The following is a 22516-nucleotide window of genomic DNA, read 5'->3' on the forward strand; positions in this document are numbered from 1 at the left end:
TAGGATTGAGCCAAATCATCATAGCCACAAACAGCTAGTTGGGAAGGAGGACAACATTCTAGTCCTGTAGGGCAGAAACGTAAACGTTTTTTGGGGGGAAAAGGGTATTTTCTGATTCTCTTCGAGCAGAATACTTCTGGGTGTCTGCTTGATGCTCACTTTCTGGGTGTGACATTTTCTGCCCAGGTCTACATCATGATTTTATAAGACACACACCTCATTAAAAACACTTTTATAAGACACACACCTCATCAAAACACCCCCCCACCCCCCAGTTCATTCCTTCTCACCCCCACCCCCCCCCCCCCTCTCCCACATCAGTCTCAGAGGAGCCCCTCCATCTCCCTCATGAAAGCCTCGTACATCTGGTCCTTAGTCTTCATGTTGGGTTGAGAAACAGCGCCCATCTGCCCCGGGTTGGCTGACCCCATAGGAGCAGCCATTGACTGCTGCTTCTGGCCCTGACCTCCCACTCCGTCATCGCCCCTCCTCCCTCCTCTCTCCATGGGCCCGGGCCCTGATCCGCCGCCACCCTTATCCCTGCGCACCCGCAGTGCCGTGGGCACAAAGCGGGTGACCTCTGTCTTGGGGTTGATGATCTGGGGTTTGGCAGAGATGATAGCTCCACCGCCCCCGGTGCCCGCCGCCTGGTTACTGCCCCCAGCCGAGACGGAGGTGATGTTGGCCCTCTTCTCGATGGTGGGCTGGTGGTGGTGGCCGGGGGGATTGCTGGGGTTGGCGCCTGACGGAGGGGCGCTTGTTCCGGGCGGAGGGGGCATCTGCATGACCCCCGGTCGCATGGACATGGACATGGAGGGAGGGGGCAGCATGGAGGGGGCGTTGGGGTTGCCCTGGGAGCCCTCGGGGTTAGAGGTGGGTTTCTGACGGTGGACGATACTGGGTGGGGCGCTGAGGACGTTGGAGTTAAGCGGCGGGGGGAAGAGGGAGAGGGGAGGGGCGAGGGGACGTGGGGGCCCAGACCGTGGGTGAGGAGGGGGCATACCTACAGACAGGGAAGGCAAAGGAGATTCTGGTTAATGTGGAAAATATGCTGCTTTTCTCTCTGTGTTGAGCTGCCAAGAAGACATACATTTATTTCCAGATGAGCTCCACATGAGGTACGTGAGGATGTCTCATGGATGTCTCAACTATTTTTATGGCTGTTTACTTAGGTAGTGTTGAGCTGTGGTTATAGTTACAATGTGTACCAAAATCATGTTTTGACAGTTTTCCATGTTTGAGAGGAAAGGATGGAAGCTATGTTGAATTCCATTAACCAACAGACCAGGGTTTCCGTTAGAAAAAATTGCCGCCGGTCATCGTGTCCGGGAAGATTTCAATTTACCGGACAAACGTGAGATATTCCGGTCATCATATTAAAATATAATATAGCTGTTTGTCGCGGTGATTACTGTTGTGTAGCCTAGCCTATATATGCCGTTTAATGTCTATTTCTCATCCGATACGATTAGATGCGAGCTATATAATATATAATAATATAACATGATTCGCATGCGCGCTATGCCATTATCCCAGTGTGGCGCTGAATGCGCACCACACTGGGAAATGAACAGACTGCATCGATCAATGAACGGACTCCACATTACGTTAACTGAAGTCTGTTAAATTGTTTGGGATTAATGTGAGTTTTCTATTTTCTCTTTCCAGTTGTACCCTTTTTTTATCAATAAAACAACGTCATTTCTATAACCAGGTCTCGCTGGTTGGGAAGGCATTTAGTTTAACTGCCTGTCAAATCATACTTAATCGGACTCGGGAGTACAACTCCTCCTCCGCCTTCACTGTGAGTAAACTGACTCTGAGAATGTCGTCACGTCACATTTTACCGTAATACCCTATATGTTGGTTGAAGTGCAACATCTCAGCTTTCAGGGACAGTTGGATTTTTTTCGATAGCACAAACCGTTTAGAAATTACGGTAATTACAATGTTGGGTGCGGATTTGTGCCGGCGGAGGTACATTTCGGCGCAGAAGGGTTTTAAGAGGGAATTATTTTCACCGGACATTATGACCGAAGAGTTTTAAATTTGTCGGACTTCAACAAATTTTACCGGACAAAGACCGGTAATTACCGGTTAACGGAAACCCTGCAACAGACACAAAAATACACCCCCCACTCAAACTTACCTGGTGGTGCTGGGGGAGGCAGTCTGGGTGGGGGTCCTCTGGGTGGGGGGCCGGGAGGGAGACCGGGAGGTGGGCCTGGGGGAGGGCCAGGGGGGCGACCTGGTGGGGGTCCAGGGGGAAGAAGTCGTGGCATCGGCCCTCTTAGACCAGGCATACCGGGGGGCCTCAGGAATGGGGGAGCACCTAAGAGTGACAGACAAGACAATCAACTCAAACACAGAATGCATTTTATCATGGTAAAATGTCTTCAATGGAGCCTTGTCAAACAAGATGACACTGTGCTATTATGACACACGCACAGCACGCACGCACACAACCAGTAACTAACCAGGTGGTGGACCAGGAGGCGGACCAGAGGGCGGACCAGGAGGCCTCATTGGAGGAGCAGGGGGTGGCCCCAACGGAGGAGGCCCTGATATTGGTGGAGCCTGCATGTGTGGAGGCCCTTGCTGTGACCCCATTGGTCCAGTAGGTGGAGGCATGCGCTGATTGGGCATTAGATGCGATTGGTTGTCACCAGGCGGCCCCCTATCCTCAATGTCAGAGTTGTCCGATTCGTCAGTGTATTCCTCTTCCACTTCCTCTTCCTCCCCTTCTTCTTCAGGGATGGACTGCCCTAAAGACAAACACGAAAGGAAGATGAGTTATAGTGGCGGAAGAGGACGTTATAGTCTTGTGCATACATACACACAGTCTTTCTCCTTCCTAGGAATACCATCTGTAAATGATGTGGTTTCTCCCTAATAAGTGTCAAGTAATCGTGTATCTAATGGTAACCGCTAATTGCTGCACCCTAACCCTATTGTCATCAAATCAAACTTTATTGAAAGTCAACAGAGGGTTAGGAGAGTCAATGAGATGGGAGACAGGGAACAGGTAGAGATACAGTACCTGCCATCCTGAGCATCATAGCCTGCAGGGGAGTGATGGCCTTCGTCTTCTTCACCAGCCTCTTCTTCCTCCTCTCCTTCGGTGCCGAAGGGGGCATGTCTGCGAACCGCACACTGCGTCCTGCACCACAACCAATCAGACAAGTTCATATGAAACGCTATTTCTGTGTCACCCTTCTCAGGCTACTATACCAAAAAGAGCCTAACTGAAGTCTATGGAGAAATGCATTAGATCAAACCAAACAACAAGCTGAGCACTATACCAAAATAGTGGGGGTAGTGGTGGTCTAGTGGATAGTGAGTTGGACTTGGGATCGGAAGGTTGTGAGTTCAAATCCCGCCTGAAGCCACACCACTACTAGTGTGCCCTTGGGTAAGGCACTTAGCCCTCAGTTACTCCAGGGGGAATGTCCCTGTAATTCGTAATTGTAAGTCGCTTTGGATAAAAGCGTCTGCTAAATGGCAAATATAATGCAAATATAAATATATAGCACAGAAACACTGTTTGAGGACATAGCTCTTGCTCTCACCTGCTGCATGTCTGTCCCCTCTGTCCTCTTCTCTGCCCCTCTCCATGTCATCCTGTCGGTCTACAGTCATCCTCTTGTCATCCTCTCCTCCTTCATCCCTCTCTCCATCACTGTCCTCCTCAGAGTCGCTGTCGTCCTCCTCTCCGTCATCCCCCTCTCCATCGCTGTCGCTTCCACTGTCCCTCTCTCCTCCCATCATGGTGTCCATAGCGGTCTCGATGTCCAGGTTTGGGTTGGACGGATCTGTTTGTATGCACAGACAGAGACAGAGCGAGAGAGAACACTACGTCAACGAAAAGCATAGCCTTGAGTTACTGGTGTTTGTGTTGAGGTATAGTTTGAATGTGTGTGTGTGTGTGTGTGTGTGTGTGTGTGTGCGTGCTGAGTGGAGAATGTGCAGTACCTGCATCGGGCCGGCGGGAGGCATACAGTGCCAGGACCTGTGGGGGCGGGGGGCCGGGTGGGGGACCAGGAGGCTTCCTGCCAGGGGGTAACCGAGGGACCCCCGCCACCGCCGCAGACATGAGGCCAGAGGACGTGAACGGCCCCTTACTGAAAGAGAGAGAGAGACAGAGAGAGATGATGAGGGAAGAGAAAGAGAAAGAAGAGAAAGAAAGAGAGGGGCAGGTATTAACACTGAGAGGGTAGTAAGATCTATAAGAATAATACTGGCAATGAGAACTCAGGCCACCACTCACCCAAATGTGGACCCCTTCTTCAGTATGGAGGGAGGCTGGGCACCAGGCAGAGGGATGTCCTGGATGAGGATGCTGGAGGGGGCATGGGGCATCTCTGGGAGTGGGATACTATCCACCTCCACAAGCTCTGCATTCTGACAGAGCATGGGAGAAAAGAGAGCGAGGAGGGGATGAACATTGGTCAAAGGCACACTATGTCGATCCCGTTAGAAGACAACTGACCAAAACGTTATCCGAACATTAAACAGCATCCTTCTTATAGCATTCTATAAGTTTATGCACAGCAGTGCATCAGCATTGATAAATCGGAGATATTTACTATCGTGACAGGATAGCACTGAGATACACACCTTAACAGAGTCGAAGTAGAGAGACAGCTTGCCGCGATTGCTCTCGTAGTCCAGCTCTATTTTGCGGAGCTCCTTGTATGTTTCAGGGTTCTCTCTCTCGTACAGACGCACGATGCGCTCAAAAGTCTCCCGTAGCTTCTTCCTCTTGTCCCTCAGCACCTTCTCGTTCAGCAGAGGCTGCTGCTGCACCGGGTTGAACTCTGATAGAGCAGACAACAGACAGAGGAGTGTGAAAGTGAGAAAGAGAGAGAGAGAGAGACAGACAGACAGAGAGAGAGAACACAACACACACACACACACACAATATACACACACACACACACACACACACACACTAGGAATGGACGGTTTTTCGGTTAAACCGAAAACCGGGGTTTATAAAAATAGAAACGGTTTTTTATCAAAACCGTCTGAAACCGTTTTTTTTTTTTTAAGAATAAAATAGAATAAGAATAAAACTGGAACATGTCACATGTTTGTCGTGTGTGAAAATAACAATGATACAGTCTGAATCTGCCGCGCAATGAGTGAGAGGTTTGGTCAGTTGTGAAGAATAACTGAGGATTAATATCTAATTGGGATTATATTTAAGGGTAACGAATCACTCTATGGGAAAGATAGTTGCCTTCAGTTATTGGTAGATAGGAAAGTTTTTTTACAATTACTCGCTTACATTTAATAATAGGGATGTCCCGATCCCACTTTTTCACTACCGATACCGATACCGATACCTGGGCTTCGGGTATCGGCGATACCGATACCGATCCGATATTTGTATAAATTTTTTGACCCCTGAATTTATTTATTTTTTTTCCTAACACCAGGGGAGCCACCCCTCCTAAATTTCGTTGTTTGGTACCTGTACTGTAGCAATGACAATAAAGACCATTCATTCATTCATTCATTCAAATACCTCCCCAGTATATAGTCCACACCAACAACAGTTAAATTAAAGACTGCCAGCCTTTATTAAAGCAACAAAAATAGTACTCTGCAGTACTCAGTGACCACCTCTCTTAAAACGACATGGACTTTGCTTTTGTTAATTTTCCATTCGAGCAGCATCTCCTCCATGGCTGCCTTAATGGAATCCCCAGTGTGTGAGCCACGGAACTCACGGGCATGCAGCACCGCTTTCTTGAAAGTAAAATCAGAGTCTATCCAGTGTGCTGTGAGACTCAACAACGACATTGGACACACGTCTGAGCTCCAAATGTCCGTTGTGAAGCTAATAGCTTCGACATTCTCCAATAGTTTGGCGAGGAACTCACACACTTCATTGTGCATTTTCGGGATGGCATTTTCGGTTATATAATGCCGACTGGGCAAAGTATAACGCGGCTCTAGGTGTTCAATTAAACTCCGAAACCCCACATTCTCTACCACCGAAAGTGGTTGGTCGTCGAGCACAATAAACCGAACCAATTTCTCCGTTATTGCTTTTGCAATTTTGCTGTGTGGGGGGAGTTTCTCTCGCATCTCGCCAATGTTATGTTCAATAACGGAGTCGAACTCAGAGCTTGTAGTCGGAGCTGGCAACTCCATTTAATCAAACACGAGTGTAACACAAAACGTAATACGGCACATGTCGTAAAGCCCAAACTGTCGTAAACACAGACGTAACACAGACGCGGATCGGGCACGCGGATCGGAGCCTTTTTTTTTTCTGGTCCGATCTCCGATCCAGCATTCAGGACCAATATCGGGTCGATATCCGATCTCAGTATCGGATCGGGACATCCCTATTTAATAAGATCATTTTCGCTGCTCTCTGTAAAGCGCACCACACTTTTGTGAGAAATGCGCTATAGAAATAAAATGTGATTTGATTTGATATCAATCAAACTTTATTTATGTTCTATAGCACAAATCATGCATTGAATGTAACTCCAAGTGCAGTATTTACTAAACCACAATATAATAAAACAAGAGCTATACGGATCAAGAGTGTTTGTGCACAGCGCCACTGTGTGTGAAGGCGCTACTGAAAGTGATGACAGAAAGCATGTCTCAGAAGATACGCGGTCACTTAGTGACGCAAAGGTAGTTCTGTATTTATCTCTATCTGTATTAGTACATTTATTTTGAAAGCTCTATTTTGACAGCTCTACCATGGGCACTTTTATTTTGATGGGGCATTCTTTGTTGATTGACTTAGTGACTCAAAACGAGTCAGTCTCGCGGCATGTGGTTTTTATGAAAAGCTTTAAGTATGTTCACTGCATAATTCTAAGTCTAATATTTCAGTGATTATTGAGCAGTATTCAAATATTTAAATACATTGAGCAGCAGCTGAAACTTTGTCTAAGAACCAAGATATTGAGAAAGCAGTTCATTCAATGAAGACGCTGTGTTGCAACTGTGCTTACGGTGTTTTAATGGTGTTCGACATGAGTGTATTGTAGCAGTAGGGCTCAATTATTTGAAATCGGCGCCCCTTTTTTTTTTTTGTATTTTTCGGTTAACCGGAAAACCCCGGTTTTACTCTCTGACGGTTTTTCGGTTTCAATAATTGGAAACCGTCCATCCCTAACACACACACACACACACACACACACACACACACACACACACACACACACACACACACACACACACACACACACACACACACACACACAATACATCCCAGTTACACAACCAATCCCTCACCCATTTCATCCAGCTTCTCCATGTCTTTGATGATCTGTCTAGGGTCCTTCATCTTCAGTACAGCTGCCCTCACCATCATCCTCTGCTTCTTGTTCTGGGAGGCAGCAGATAAGAGCAAGATTAGAATAACAATCCCAAACTTCACACTTCATAGTGTACAGGTAGACACTCAATTTCTAATCCAAAGTCTTACCTTCTTCAGCTCCCTTTTCCTGGCCTCCTTCCCTAAAGAGGAATGAGTAGTGATTAGCGAGGTCCAGGAAATCAAGGGACATGTCTTACAGTAGAACCTGCTACCAACTCCAGGACAGGCATTGTTTGTAGTACTGAGGTCAATACGTTCCAATTCCACAGATACAATACTCTGCATACAGATGAAGAAGAAATAGCGGGTAGCCTACTCTAACATGGTCATCTCTACGTTTGATCAACGTCAGATGTGTGAGCCTTCGTGTGGAGAGAATAGGATACGGTGAAGTCACTTACTGGCCTGGTCGGTGGGGTTCATGAACTTCCCACTCTTGGTGGAGGAGGTCGAACGTCGCCCCATGTCTGCGGCGCGTCTCGTTCACCCTGTCAGGGCAAAGATAACAACTCGTGGATTGAATGACAGGTGGGATTGAATATGACAGCTGGACGCATCACGACAAAACGACGCATTAACCCTTCAGGTCGACATGGATTGGCAAACCAAATAGCCACGCATGCCGTTCATGCCGAGTCCTCCAATAACATGACATGCTGTTGACACCAACTCCAGGCTACCTGCTGTTGCTACAACAGGACTTCCTTCAACAAGACCCCTGACATCGCATTGAGTTACTAACTGAGCGAGACGCCGCAGTCTCAACAAAGGCCATGCTACTTTTTGCTAAACGTTACAGTACGTTGCGTGATACTACCAAACACTGCTTAAAATAACAAGCTTAGCTCGAGAGTTATACGAAAGAAGGAAAATCTAGTTGCTTAGCCGTCTGCACGATGTCCACAGAGGTGCTAACGTTAGCTAGCTACAATTAGCCAGTTAGCTTGTTGAACAGGTAGCAAAAGGCTATCTTGACTTTACCTCTATCCACGTGAAATGTGTGGGCACTGCAACTTCCTTTCACCTACGTCCGTAAAACGCGGGGATTGATTAATATAAAAGGAGACAGTTATGTATGAAAATAGTAAAAACGACTCCTTCGAGAAAATGAACACAACGCTAGTTGGTGCAGTTCGAATGGTCCGCCATGTTTACTGTACCGCGAGGAAGGGCGGAAGTCCCATGTGAGGTCAAGGGCGGAAGTCCCATGTGAGGTCAAGGGAAACGCAACAACAACAACAACCAAAAAAGTTCTTTCCAAAATATGCGCATCCCCCCAGCGGCTGACTCCAGTGCGCTACAATTTCTCTTTATTCATTTCTGCGGTTTGTTTATAAACGTACTGTCACCTGTAACACGCCTCACCTCAGTTAGTTTACTTTCGCAGTCAGCAGGTGAGTCTGTTGCATCTGTGTACGTATTTTTTGGTAATAAGTATCTGTAAGTAATTTTTTTGGGTAATAAATGAGTGTCTGGTTTTCTCTCCCGTTTCAAATGCCACAACCTATGCGCTACGGTTTTTTGGCTCCTTTTATCATGAAGGTTGCCAGTCAGACATTCATTGCATTATTCATAGCAGTTCATTAGTTATATTAAGAATTTAGAAATGTTAAGCTTATGCCAGTTATGACGTTAATTCTTTCTGGGTCGAATATTATATGGGTTCACCGTCCAGCTTTGCAAAATGAACTTGTGACTTCAGAAACCAAAGCTATTTAGCAAGTGCTTTTTCATTGCAGCTATGACTTATTTCATGACCTCCCCAATGGTTAGATGGAGGTTGGGGTTGTGCTTCTTCACAACATGAGATCGAAGACAATTGGACCTAGCACTGTAAAAGGCAAGTGAGAAGCAACAGCTAACTAAAAAGCATTGACCTGTGTGTGAGAATAAAAGCCTGTTGTGTTGAATTAAATGAGTGTTTCCAATATTGATGAGAGTATTGTTGTTGCTCAATAGTTTAATCAGTGATTTCCCTTCTAGGCCAACAGCTAAGAGCATTCTGCTGTTCTGATCAAAGGCATAAGGGTTTGTGTTCAGCTCAGGACAGGACACAGAGATTCAAAGGTGGTCAACAACCACTACCTGCCCTTTGGAGGTAAGCATATAACCTCATTCGAACCTCACAATAATAATAATAATAATAATAATAATAATAATAATAATAATAATAATAATAATAGCAGCATTCTGGCCCATCATTTGTCACACCCGACCAACTCTATGCCAGCTTTCTTTGGAACTTTGGAAACAGGAGAAACACGATTTTAGGAACTTGAAGAATAGGGTTCCTCTGGTTTTAATGACTCCTTCAATGTTTCCCTACAGGCGACACTGCCTCTGGTGGGATGGGGCTCGAGGGCTGTTCTCCAGGGGGGGTGGGGGGGGGAGCTCCAAGCAGCAGCTGACCCTGGAGGATATCGCTAAAAACATCAGAGAGCGAGAGTACAAAAGGATTGTGGTGATGGCAGGGGCAGGGATCAGCACCCCTAGTGGCATACCAGACTTCAGGTGACAGGATATAGAGACAAGGCTTTCACGCACCCTCCTGGCTCCTCATACTATGTCCTTGCCGAGCTTCCTAGACACTTAGATCTGAGGTGATTGGATAGGTGTACGCATGTAGCTCTACCTCGCCCTCTAAGAGACTTTGTGGAATTGTCAGCATCCTGCTTGTATCTACCCATTCCTTTCAGATACACACTCACTACAGTACCTGGGGGTGCATCTGGACGACAAACTGGACTGGTCCAACAACACAGAGGCACTTTATAAGAAGGGCCAGAGCAGGCTGTACTTCTTAAGAAGACTTAGGTCTTTTGAAGTGTGTGGAGAGATGCTGGCCATGTTTTACCAGTCTGTCATGGCCAGCATTCTCTTCTACGCTGCAGTCTGCTGGGGGGGAAACATCACCAAGAGGGATACCGGACGGCTGGACAAGCTCGTAAAAAAGGCGGGTTCAGTGGTGGGAAGGAGCCTGGACTCTCTGGGGACGGTGGTGGAGAGAAGGACTAGGAGTAAGCTGCTGTCCATCAGGGACAACCCCAACCACCCCCTCCATCATGTCCTCGCTGGGCAAACCAGCAGCCGCCGCAGAGGGCGGTTCATTACGATCCGCTCCCGGACGGAGCGATATAAAAAATCATTTATCCCGGCTGCACTAAGACTGTTCAATGGCAACTAAAGTAGCAGTCGGGGTCAAGGCTCCTGAATCTGTATTTATTATTTATTTTAATCACCATCATCACTTTTTTAGTATTTTAATATAAATAACTATAGCCATCCTTTTAATCCACTTTTATATCAGATCTCACTGTTTTTTATATACTGTACATGGCTGGCCCAGTGTTGTTGTCTGTCCTTTATGTTGTGTTGTGTTGTTATGTGTGGTTTTTAGTGGAGTGGCGCGGCAAAATGAATTTCCCCACGGGGATAAATAAAGTATTTATCTATCTATCTATCTATCTGACCTATAGCTGGGAGAGACATTATGTGACTAGGCCTCGCATGTAAAAAACAATATACTATATATATACAGTATACTGTATGTTACGGTACATGTGGGGAAACTAGGGTTAGGGTTAGGTGCTATGTCGACTTGGTACATGCTGGCATGTCTAACCCTACCCCTAATCCTCTCCCTAACCCTAACCCTAACCGTAGCACCCTAGCACCTAACCCTAACCCTAGTTTTCCCACATGTACCGTCTTCCCACATGTATCATAACATATATATATGTATATGTTATATTCTCCCTCTTTTAACAGGTCCCCCGGCAGTGGTCTTTATGACAACCTCCAACAGTACGACCTGTCCTATGCAGAAACCATATTTGAGATCAACTTCTTTCACCACAACCCCAAGCCCTTCTTTGCCCTGGCTAAATAACTTTACCCCGGGAACTACCAGCCCAACTTGACACACTACTTTGTACGACTCCTCCACGACAAGGGTCAGCTTCTCAGGATGTACACACAGAATATCGACGGGTTAGAGAGAAGTAAGTTTGATCTCAATTAAGTCTTATAAGAAGAAATCTGTACAATTTAATATTTTTACACAGGAAATTGTGTTTGTGTGTGTGTGTGTGCGTGTGTGTGTGTTGTGTAGTGGCAGGGATTCCTCCTGGGATGCTGGTGGAGGCACATGGCACATTTGCTAAATTGCTACTGCTACTTGTACTGTGTGTCTGAGAGAATACAAGGGAGAAGAGCTGCGTGTGAGTTGGTCACACCACTGCTACATAACATAAGAAGATATTGGATATCATTTTGTCATTACGTGACGTTAGAATTATAAGGTTCTATCTCCATTTTTGTCAAAATTGAGTTTTTTACATAATCTGATCCATTAGGTGTTTATTAATGCCTGTGTGGTGTTATTTTTAAAATGTTGACATTTTTTGTTAGTAATTCATAAAATACAAAGGTTCCATCTCACAGAACGTAATGGAATGTAAAAACTTTGACACTCAATATCTCTGAACGACCCTAAATGGAGATAGAACCTTAGAATTCTAAGCTCACGATTAAGTCTGTCCAGCTTCTTTTGTTTATTTTGTAGGATGTATTGTTTTGATTTTCTCCTTTCTCCTCCTCAGCCTGATGTGATGAAGGGGGTGGTTCCTAAGTGTCCCACCTGTAAGGGCGTGGTCAAGCCTGACATCGTCTTCTTCGGGGAAGAGCTTCCTCAGAACTTCTTTAACTACCTGCGAGACTTCCCCCTGGCCGACCTGCTCATCATCATGGGCACGTCTCTAGAGGTGAGGGCTGGGGCCTGCAGCAGACACCACCCACCCACCCACCCACACACACACACCCACCCACCCACCCACCCACACACACACACACACACACACACACACACACACACACACACACACACACACACACACACACACACACACACACACACACACACACACACACACACACACACACACACACACACACACACACACACACACACACACACACACACACACACACACACACACACACACACACACACACACACACACACACACACACACACACACACACACACACACACACACACACACACACACACACACACACACACACACACACACACACACACACACACACACACACACACACACACACACACACACACACACACACACACACACACACACACACACACACACACACACACACACACACACACACACACACACACACACACACACACACACACACACACACACAGAGGTGAGGGCTGGGGCCTGCAGCAGACACCTTTGACTCAGTGATAATAATAATAATAATACATTTTATTTATGGGTGCCTTTCAAGGCTCTCAAGGACATCTTACAAGACAGTTTAAAACCACACATCAAAACATTAAAATCAACAAAGCAAAATGAGATAAAAACAGCAAAATGAGATATAACAACAAACAAAATACAGGAGATCAAACCAAGTAAGCCATTGTGAAAAGGTGTGTTTTAAGACTGGATTTGAAAGTGGTGAGTGTCAATATTGCGTATGTTAGGTGGCAGAGAGTTCCAGAGGCGGGGAGCAGAACGGCTTAAGGCTCTAGATCCCATAGTAGTCAGGCGGGCAGTGGTGATAGGGTTTCCCTGTTAACAGGCCAGGGCCCTATTCCACGAAGCTCAATGAAGTTCTAAGCCTCGATAAAGTTCTAAGCCTCGAAAATGTTAGCTTGCGTTCGGTGCCATCAATGTGGCTCAAATAATTCGCTGCTTGGTTGAGCTCCTTCTGAGTCAGATATAATTAGCCTGCTCCCGACCAGGCTAAAACACAGGCTATAGTCATCCGTGCGTCAAAAAAGGCTCACAGGCGGAAACTAAACCCCGAACGACAGTTCCTCATGTGTCTTTTAGGAAATATTAGTTCCCACTTCACACGAGATAGATAGATTAGATAGTTTGACTGTGTGATAGATAGATAATTTGATATTTTGAAAGTGTGATCGATCGATAGATAGTTTGATTGTGTGATAGATAACTTGATATTTTGAAAGTGTGATAGATCGGTCTGGTTGGCGTAGTGGTTAAGGCAGACGACTCGAGTTCCAAAGGTTGCGAGTTCGAGACTTGACTAAGTCATTTTTTTTTTTTACATTTAACCGAAGATTTCATGCAAAGGTTTCAAACACCATTGTAATCGTGTCAGTTCTTGTAAATTAGCCTGCACCATAATTTTATAGCCTACATACTTTTTTAGATGAGATTTTAGATTAGATTCAGACAACGAAATGCAGTAAAAAGTGCGTCTGAAGAGGGATTCGAACCACCGTCTAAAAATGACGAGTAAATCCTATGGCAGCGGTCGCTACCACTAGGCCATTGTGGCGATATGACGGTTTGTAGTCTGCTGCGGATATCACCACAGTAGTAATATTCATTTATTAAAATATGAACTTATAACAATAACTGGGGCTAGTATGACCTACGCATTTAATCGGTCAGCAATTTCTTGCCAAACCATTTCCCTCGCCTTGTTAATTGCGGCAGTATTGCACTAGCAGTATTGCACTATTTTACATCTTATTTTTCCGTCTTCATAAAAATCAATAATTCGGAATGCTGCGCAAATGTAGTACCCCTGCAGAGTGGAGTATCTTCATTTCGACAGATCGACTCTTCGGGGCTCTTTATGTCTGCGTGCACGCGCCCATATCGAAGATTTGTAAGCCGGTGTTCTGTGAACACTCATCACACAAGCCTGATCCTCGTTCGAGGAATCACCTGAGGCTTGAATTCCAATCCCGAGTTGCCTGATCGCCGCATTTATTTCAATCGCCGATATACTGAGCCACCTTTAGTGGAACGGCCCCCAGGTCAGGGGCCCATTCCACTAAGGTCGATTATCTTCTAAGCCTCGATAAAGTTCTAATCGGCGATAATGTTAGCTTGCGTTCGATGCCATCAATGTGGCTCAAATAATTCGCTGTTTGGTTGCTATGCAACATATCCTTCTGAGTCAGATATAATTAGCCTGGTCCCGAGCAGACTTACAGGCTGGCTAAAGTAATGCGTGCGTCAAAAAAGGCTCACAGGCGGAAACTACATCCCGAACGACAGTTCCTCAAGTGTCTTTTAGGAAATATTAGTTCCCACTTCACACGAGATAGATAGATAGATAATTTGATATTTTGAAAGTGTGATCGATCGATAGATAGTTTGATTGTGTGATAGATAACTTGATATTTTGAAAGTGTGATAGATAGATCGATAGATCAATAAATAAAAGAGTGTAAAAAAAAAAAGTAATTGTTTCAACTTGCATTGCTGTCATCACAGCGTCTTGCTGGCGCAGTGGTTAAGGCAGCCAGCTAGAGTTCCAAAGGTTGCGTGTTCGAGACTTGAATAAGTGATTTATTTATTTTTTACATTTAACCGAAGATTTCATGCAAAGGCTTCAAACACCATTGTAATCGTGTCAGTTCTTGTAAATTAGCCTGCACCATAATTTTATAGCCTACATACTTTTTTAGATGAGATTTTAGATTAGATTCAGACAACGAAATGCAGTAAAAAGTGTGTCCGAAGAAGGATTTGAACCACCGATATAAAATGACAAATAAATACTATAGCAGCGGTCGATACCACTAGGCCATTGTGACGATATGACGGCTTGTAGCCTGCTGCGTATATCACCACAGTAGTAAATATTCATTTATTAAAATATGAACATATAACAATAACTGGGGCTAGTATGACCTACGCATTTAATCGGTCAGCAATTTCTTGCCAAACCATTTCCCTCGCCTTGTTAATTGCGTGAGTATTGCACTATTTTACATCTTATTTTTCCGTCTTCATAAAGATCAATAATTCGGAATGCTGCGCAAATGTAGGACCCCTGCAGAGTGGAGTATCTTCATTTCGACAGATCGACTCTTCGGGGCTCTTTATGTCTGCGTGCACGCGCCCATATCGAAGATTTGTAAGCCGGTGTTCTGTGAACACTCATGACACAAGCCTGATCCTCGTTCAAGGAATCACCTGAGGCTTGAATTCCAATCCCGAGTTGCCTGATCGCCTGATTTATTTCAATCGCCGATATACTAATCCACTTTAGTGGAACGGCCCCCTGGTGGCCTAGGTTACAACGAGACAACAACAGACCGGTATTGTAGAGCTTACAGAGCGAGTTAAAATAAAGACACTTACATTTATGTATTGTTTCATTGCTTCGGTATATTCTGTATTGTTTTCTGCCACCTACTGTAGGCGTTTCAGTTTATGCAACTCATACACTTGATCTTCAAATATTTTCACAAAGACATGACAAAAGACACATGAAGTTTTGAAATCTTATTTTTTTTATTTTAATCACACTATACTACACAATGACAGGATTTAGGAAAAGAGGAAGGATGAATTGACTTTGAAAAATGAAAAATACATCGCAAACGTCACCTTGACCCCCTCTGTCTCTCTCTCCCCCACCACCCCACTCTCCCTCCTTCTCTCTCTATCTCTCTCCCTTCATATATTTCTCGTATCCTCTTTCTCTGACATCATACCTTTGCCTCATTTATTTGAATTATTCCGATTTGTAATTTTCAAAAGATATTTAAAGCAAAAGCTTCACACTGATTGGTGGAGTTGGTTTAGTAGGGGATTGGTCCGTAGAATCTGGAGTAGGCAGCAATGATTCCAGAGGTGTCCATCATGTTCTCACAGTGATAGTTCAGCTCACACACCTCCCTCAGGCTGGAGAGGACAGGGTTGGACAGGAATGGGGATGAAAAAGGTCAATGAAGTTATCCTATTAGAATGTATGATAACAAAACATTGAAATATAGATGTACATAGTAGTGGGTCAAGGCTACATTTGAAACACTTTTATTTTCCCAGCTGATGTTGAAGAAAAGAAGACATACTGTACACATAAATACATATACTGCATGATTATATGATAGTGGTAATATCTACACATTATTTAAGGCTGAGCTTAATACTACACAACTCAAATACATTTGTATGAAATGTATCCCTATCACTATGGATTTACTATCATCTTACATTTAAAAAGGCGAATTTCTAAGGCATCTTGCCCATAGTCTGGTGCCATGGTCAGTATAATGGTATAGTACCTCTCCAGCTGGGTCAGGGTCAAGTCTTGAGGGGCAGTGCCAGCCCTCTTCTGCCTCACCACGGTGGAGGCCAGGTCCCTCTTAACAAACACACCTATGCAAACACACACACACACATACACACACACAAACACACACGCACACACACAAACACACGCACACACACACACACACGCACACACACACACGCACACACACACACACACACACACACACACACACACACACACACACACACACACACACACACACAGAACACATGCGTAAACATATATTTTTTTATTGCAGTGGTTGAAACATTGGCACTGCATAAAAACTTAAGACAAGAAAGGTACAGAAATGTTTGGAAATAATGGCAATCAAATGTTCAATCAGATACATGTACAAACTTCACTGCACTGTGTGGTGAAGGTAAGTCTAACAGAGGTATCTTACCCACTCTGGTGGAGTCGCTAGCAGACTTTGAGGCAGTGGAGGTAGAGGCACCAGAAGACACTGTTCAGGGAGGAAGAGACATGATTAGACATGATCTCACAGTCATCTCAATCTGTGCATGAAAGACTCTGTATTCCTGCATCTCTAATGCCTTCATACTGTATATACATGCACTTAATGTTTTATATGTATAGCACCTTTCATCAGAATCAGAATTCAGAATCAAACATTTTTTATTTGGCCAAGTATATTTGCACATATAGGAAATGGACTTTGGTTGGCGCATAGGACATAGGCAAACATAATTCTCATAAAGAGAATAGCAGAAAATAAGAACAATAAATGATGTAGGCTGTGCAAGGCTAAGAGGCAATGAGGCTAGACTGGGTATGGGACATGTACAATTTAAATGAGAATAAATGTAAAATTATATAAATTACACTGTCAGTGCAGTGTGTGTGTGTGTGTGTGTGTGTGACCGGGGGGGGGGGGGGGGGGGTGGAAGTCCTAGAGCCAGTGAGAGGCAGGGTGCTCAGATTTTAGTAAAAAAAAAATCCTGATACAATGAACACATTGAAACCTGATCTAAAACATGAAACAGTCTTTATCGTTTTCGCCATATTGTTCTATAAAATGTTCATCAATATTATACATTTTAAAAACAGGTGCAAATATTGAAAAGCTACATAAACCATGTTGTTATATATATATATATGTTCTTACCTGCTGTAGACAGACAGACAGATGCCAGAGCACAGAGGACGAGAATGGTCAAGGTCTTCATCTTTCTTTCTCCTTCTAGTTCACGATCTGGACGATCAACAAGTATGATCAGAGACTTCAAATTCACTCTCTTTCTCTTTCTCTTGCTCTGTATATAAACACACACACTGTTTATAGTTATGTCCTTCACTATGGCCTGAGTATTTGATTGGTTGAGGAATCATGTATCATACACCCCCTCACACACACACACACAACACACACACACACACACACACACACACACACAAAACACACGCACACACACACACACACACACACACACACACACACACACACACACAAACATTGAATTCTCTCACATATGTAACAATAATCACATATAGGTTATGAATTCATGGTCAACCTGAATGGAATGACATAAATGTCCACCTCAAAAATGTTTACTTCAAAAGTCACATCGAAAAATGGCATGAAAGAAGATGTAATCTGCTCTCACCTGCACTTACTGCAGTACTGTAAAAAAACAACAACATTCAAACATGTCTCACATCATCCATTTCCCTCACATGGTGTTAATTATATTGGCAGTAATTACCTGATAACCACTGTAGATTTAACATGTCATCTACAATTTATATGAACAAATTATGACATTTCTGACTCTCATCTGACTCCATACTGCCTTGTATGTGCAGTACCACTAGACAACCTCAGGAGAGCAGCATTTTACAGCCTGCCCACGCGGCATCCGTTTCAAGCCACAAACTATAGGTTGAGAGAAAACCCATATGATACTAATTGAACAAGAAGAGAAACCGCCATGCCTCATTATGTGACAGACTTTTAATCAGAGGTTTTTCTCTGTTTTATAACAAACCACAGCGATTTCCTATATAAAGAAACAGAGCAGTATTTAGTAGCAAACTAAAGAAGGCCTTGACTTGTAAGTCCTATTTGAACATGTGTACACTGATATATTTAGTTTATCATATAAGGCCCAGTACTATGCTGGGTTTATTTTCAGTTAAAAACAATTCAGTCAATAGCCACAGTTTTCAGTCAACACAACTCATTGCCTCTTTTCTACTCAATGTTCGATCTCTCAGGAAGCACGTGGGTATAGACGTGGAGCTGTTTTAAAGCCTCTCCCTTTCCCTCTGGCTTTCGCTGGCCCTGTGTCTTTCCAAGCCTGGCCGGGCTTTTCATCTGTTGGATGGACCTTATAGACTGGGCTGTAATTTCACCGTCTGGGCCAGTGCTGGTGTCGTGTCTCTGCAGGGACACAGTTCAGGAAATCCTCCTGTAGAGCCTTAATTATGAACATTTTCATTTTTGTGGCATCTGAAAAAAAACATCAGTATGGTTGACCTTGGATTCCCCCTTGACTGTGCCATGTCAACATTACAGCAGTGTCCTGTCCTGCTTGTGTCTCTCTCTGAGTTTGGAGAACCACAAGATTCACTTCCACTGAGCATGAGTTACTGCAGTTTCTTAGATGGGTAACATGTCCCTTATCTTAATGGACATGGACATCACCTACCTGAGTAACTACTGCAGGCATTACTTTTCTGAGAGGCCTATTCAAAGTTTTCCAAACCCAACCTAAGTCATTTGCCGATTCCCTTGGCAATATGCTTATTATTACATAAAACACCATTTACACTTCCTGTAAAAACAGGTGCAGTCATGCAAAGCCTTGTGTTCAGCAAATCAGCCTGTTGGCTTTTACTTTTACCATTGCTGTTGCATTTCGAACCATTTACTGTTACCTCACTGGTCACAGTGCTCCCGTCAGGACAGTTGTTAGTGGTTCCACATCTGTTCCACATTCAGAATTACCCACAGCTGGAATGTAGCTACAAATGTGGGACCAAATTAGTCAGAATGTGAGAGCCCCACAAACAGAAGATAATGTACCCTGAGGCAAAGTGTGTCACAATAGGATTTAGACAATGACTTTAAGAAACACTTTTAATTTAATCAAAAAACACTTTCATTCTTTATTTTTTTCAATAAAAAAACAAAGGATAAGACAGAGACTATTGTCTTAGTGTGCATACAAAACTGATTACAAAGGAATTGGGAACTGTAGATAATGTGCATGCTGTATGTAAGTATCTTTAAATCACACCTTGATTACCAGAGATTTCAGAAAACGTTTAAATGTTTTAAGGGTGTTAAGATAGTGAGTAAGGGCTACAATTACACAACATTGAGATTGAGCTTGAACATTTTATACATGTTTATAATAGCAAGATTATTGGGAGATGGTTACTTGGATTGGTTGATGTCACTTGTCATCATATCATGATATGTACTGTATATTTTGTGGTGTTCAAAAATTTGATTTACTATATACAATATTTTGTTCTGTAACGATTAGGTATCCCTGGTGCGATCCAGATAAAGGGATGCAGACAAGTAGGTAATGGGACCAAACAAAAGGATCTTTACTTTACTTGGATCTTTTTTGGAAGTGCAGACAAAACAGGATACAAACACAGACTCAAGGCTCGAAAATAAATGGGGAGAACACAGTCTCAAAAACAGTAATCGTATATTCCAATGGCTTACGTTCACGACGCGGTGAACAAACGGTGAAGACTAAGTGGGTAGTGAAGGGAAGTGAGGGTAAATAAAGCATCGGTGACAATTACCACAGATGCAGGTGATAAGTTCTTGATGAGGTGGCACCGCGGACGGCCAGAGGGAGACACCTAGGGGCCGCACTGGGGAGTGTGATCCCCATCCATAACAGCCTTCCCTTTAAATGTTGTTTAACATTGTCATATTGCCTCTTATAATTCATCAAAACAATATATACATGTGTATTGTAAACTTTATGCTATGTTATGTTATGTTATGTTATGTTATGTTATGTTATGTTATGTTATGCTATGTTATGTTAGGGTGTGTTGAATGAGCATACAGTCAAAAGCAGGAATAATCATAAAGGTACATGAAAAGGGACTGGGACTTTAGAATCTACGGGCAGGCGGACTCGGATTCCGGGCAGGCGGACCCGGATTCTTGGCACCAAAGTATCTCTGATAGGCCAGCTGGTATCCATAGCGATGGGCATAGAAGCGGCAGGGATTGTAGTCCTCACAGGTCTCTGAGCGCCTCTCGGCTGGAGACTTAACCTTCCTGGAGAGAGAAAGAGAGGGGGGGGGGGGGTAACTCAGAGACATTGCAGGGTCAACTGTAATGAGAGACAGACACACAAAGTGTATGTCTGTTTTGTTTAGTTGAGTGCTTTTTACTGCTTACCCGCATAGAAAGACATTACGCATTTACATCATGCTTAAGGACCTAAACCCATTGATGTTGTTACCAAAACCATATGTAGCTCAATGTTTAACAACCTCTCCACTGCTCTCTGTTAATGTTGGTATCAATGTGGTATGTGGTTACATGTGTTTATGTTTGTGTGCAGGTGTACATGCTTGCATGCTTGTCTGTGTGTGTGTGTGTGTGTGTGTGTGTGTGTGTGTGTGTGTGTGTGTGTGTGCGCATGTCCGTATGTGTGTGTGTGTGTGTGTGTGTGTGTGTGTGTGTGTGTGTGTGTGTGTGTGTGGCCATATGTGTGTGCGTATGTGTTACCTCATGTAGTTGTAGCTGTTGTAGGTGCTGCCTCTAGGTGGGCTGTTATAGGTGTTCAGTCTCTGAGGACTCTGTGGATTGATGAAGGAGTTGGCTTGGGAGGGACTGACAAACAGATCTGGAATTTAATAGAATTAAATAAAACCCTTTTAGTATCAAATTAATATACCACCATCCCAACAGGGCATGCCAACATCTGTGAATGAATCCAATTACTGTGAGTGAAAAGACATGTTTATATGTCCACATGAACATCCACATGAACGTGTAAGTACAGCGTTTGAATGCCTAATGAGTGGGGGGTAGCCTTATTCCATGAATAGGGTTAGGGTTAGGGTTAGAGTATTGAATCACCTTCCAATGATTCAGTGCTTTCTTGTGAGTCTGTGAAGAGAAGAGGGAATATGATTAATCATATAAATTATAGATTATTGTATTGTAAATCATCAGATTATGAATGAAGTGTTGTTTGGTGGAGGTGTACCGTCGCAGGCGCAGAGAGAGATGACGACACAGAGTGACACACACTGTAGAAGGACCCTCATCCTGTCTGTCTGGCTGGCTGGCTGGCGGTCTGCTGGAGACAAGAAGACAGGTGTTTACAATGTGTCATATCAACACCCTTATGAGAGAGAGAGGGAGGGAGAGAGACAGACAGACAGAGAGACAGAGAGAGACATGAGGTTATATCAGGGAGAGGGAGAAGTGCGATGAGTGAGGTATAAAAGGAGTGAGCTGGTGGTGAAGAACCTAAATCAGTCTATCTGTGGGTGTGGGTTCATGTTATATGTAAGACAGCCATAAATTGACTGAATATACACCACTTCTCAATGTCAACATAGTCATAGACATACATATCTACTGTATCCATACAGCTCTACTACTCATGTATTCATGGGAGGAAGAACAAACGAACCTTTTCACAAACCCAACGGTATTTCTGTAGGACCGGACTGAAGGTCTCTCATGTGATTTACATGTCTGTACTCAAGACATTTATAGTGTGAGTGGTCATGAGGTTACAGTAGAAAGAAGTCAGCGAGTTCAAATGGACATTGCTGCATAATGATGAACAAGTTTAAGTTAGAGAAATGGACAGAGAAGCACAGATCGAGAGAGAAAACAGGGTAGGGTAAACAACCAAGCAGCACAGAGAGAGAAAAAAGACGGACAGACAGGCAGACAGACAGACAGGCAGACACAGTCACAGACACACACACACACGCACGCGCACACGCACACGCACGCACACACACACACACACACACACACACACACACACACACTGAGTGACCCTTCCAGGT

General features: G+C 44.0%; 3 protein-coding genes and 1 pseudogene across 4 annotated transcripts; 1 reads left to right on the forward strand and 3 right to left on the reverse strand.

Moving 5' to 3' along the window:
* Positions 1-323: 323 nt before the first annotated feature.
* Positions 324-8487, reverse strand: wbp11 (WW domain binding protein 11; the record flags this gene model as incomplete). Its single annotated transcript, XM_080524182.1, has 12 exons — positions 8336-8487; positions 7756-7842; positions 7463-7494; positions 7270-7363; positions 4618-4817; positions 4268-4401; positions 3973-4121; positions 3570-3812; positions 3041-3160; positions 2478-2765; positions 2150-2332; positions 324-1003 (listed from the first exon to the last, which is right to left on the reverse strand). The coding sequence occupies exons 2-12, from the start codon at positions 7817-7819 to the stop codon at positions 324-326; spliced, it is 2187 nt and encodes a 728-aa protein (XP_080380308.1). The 5' UTR covers positions 7820-7842; positions 8336-8487.
* Positions 8488-9710: 1223 nt separating this feature from the next.
* LOC308150605 (NAD-dependent protein deacetylase sirtuin-3, mitochondrial-like) lies at positions 9711-15651 on the forward strand (annotated as a pseudogene). The gene is made up of 5 exons: positions 9711-9865; positions 11123-11355; positions 11466-11574; positions 11956-12117; positions 15580-15651. The product of its transcript is annotated as an NAD-dependent protein deacetylase sirtuin-3, mitochondrial-like (transcript).
* Positions 15652-15962: 311 nt separating this feature from the next.
* On the reverse strand, positions 15963-17684 carry bglap (bone gamma-carboxyglutamate (gla) protein; the record flags this gene model as incomplete). Its single annotated transcript, XM_080524226.1, has 4 exons — positions 17607-17684; positions 16884-16943; positions 16449-16542; positions 15963-16065 (listed from the first exon to the last, which is right to left on the reverse strand). Exons 1-4 carry the CDS (start codon positions 17665-17667, stop codon positions 15963-15965), a joined length of 318 nt encoding a protein of 105 aa, XP_080380352.1. The 5' UTR covers positions 17668-17684.
* Positions 17685-20587: 2903 nt separating this feature from the next.
* Positions 20588-21757, reverse strand: mgp (matrix Gla protein; the record flags this gene model as incomplete). The annotated part of the gene is made up of 4 exons (XM_080523420.1): positions 20588-20756; positions 21213-21330; positions 21567-21596; positions 21697-21757. The coding sequence occupies 4 exons, from the start codon at positions 21755-21757 to the stop codon at positions 20588-20590; spliced, it is 378 nt and encodes a 125-aa protein (XP_080379546.1).
* Between the last annotated feature and the right edge of the window lie 759 nt (positions 21758-22516).

The sequence above is a fragment of the Nansenia antarctica genome (assembly GCF_963989245.1).
Source record: "Nansenia antarctica genome assembly, chromosome: 2".
NCBI classification, from domain to species: domain Eukaryota; kingdom Metazoa; phylum Chordata; class Actinopteri; order Argentiniformes; family Microstomatidae; genus Nansenia; species Nansenia antarctica.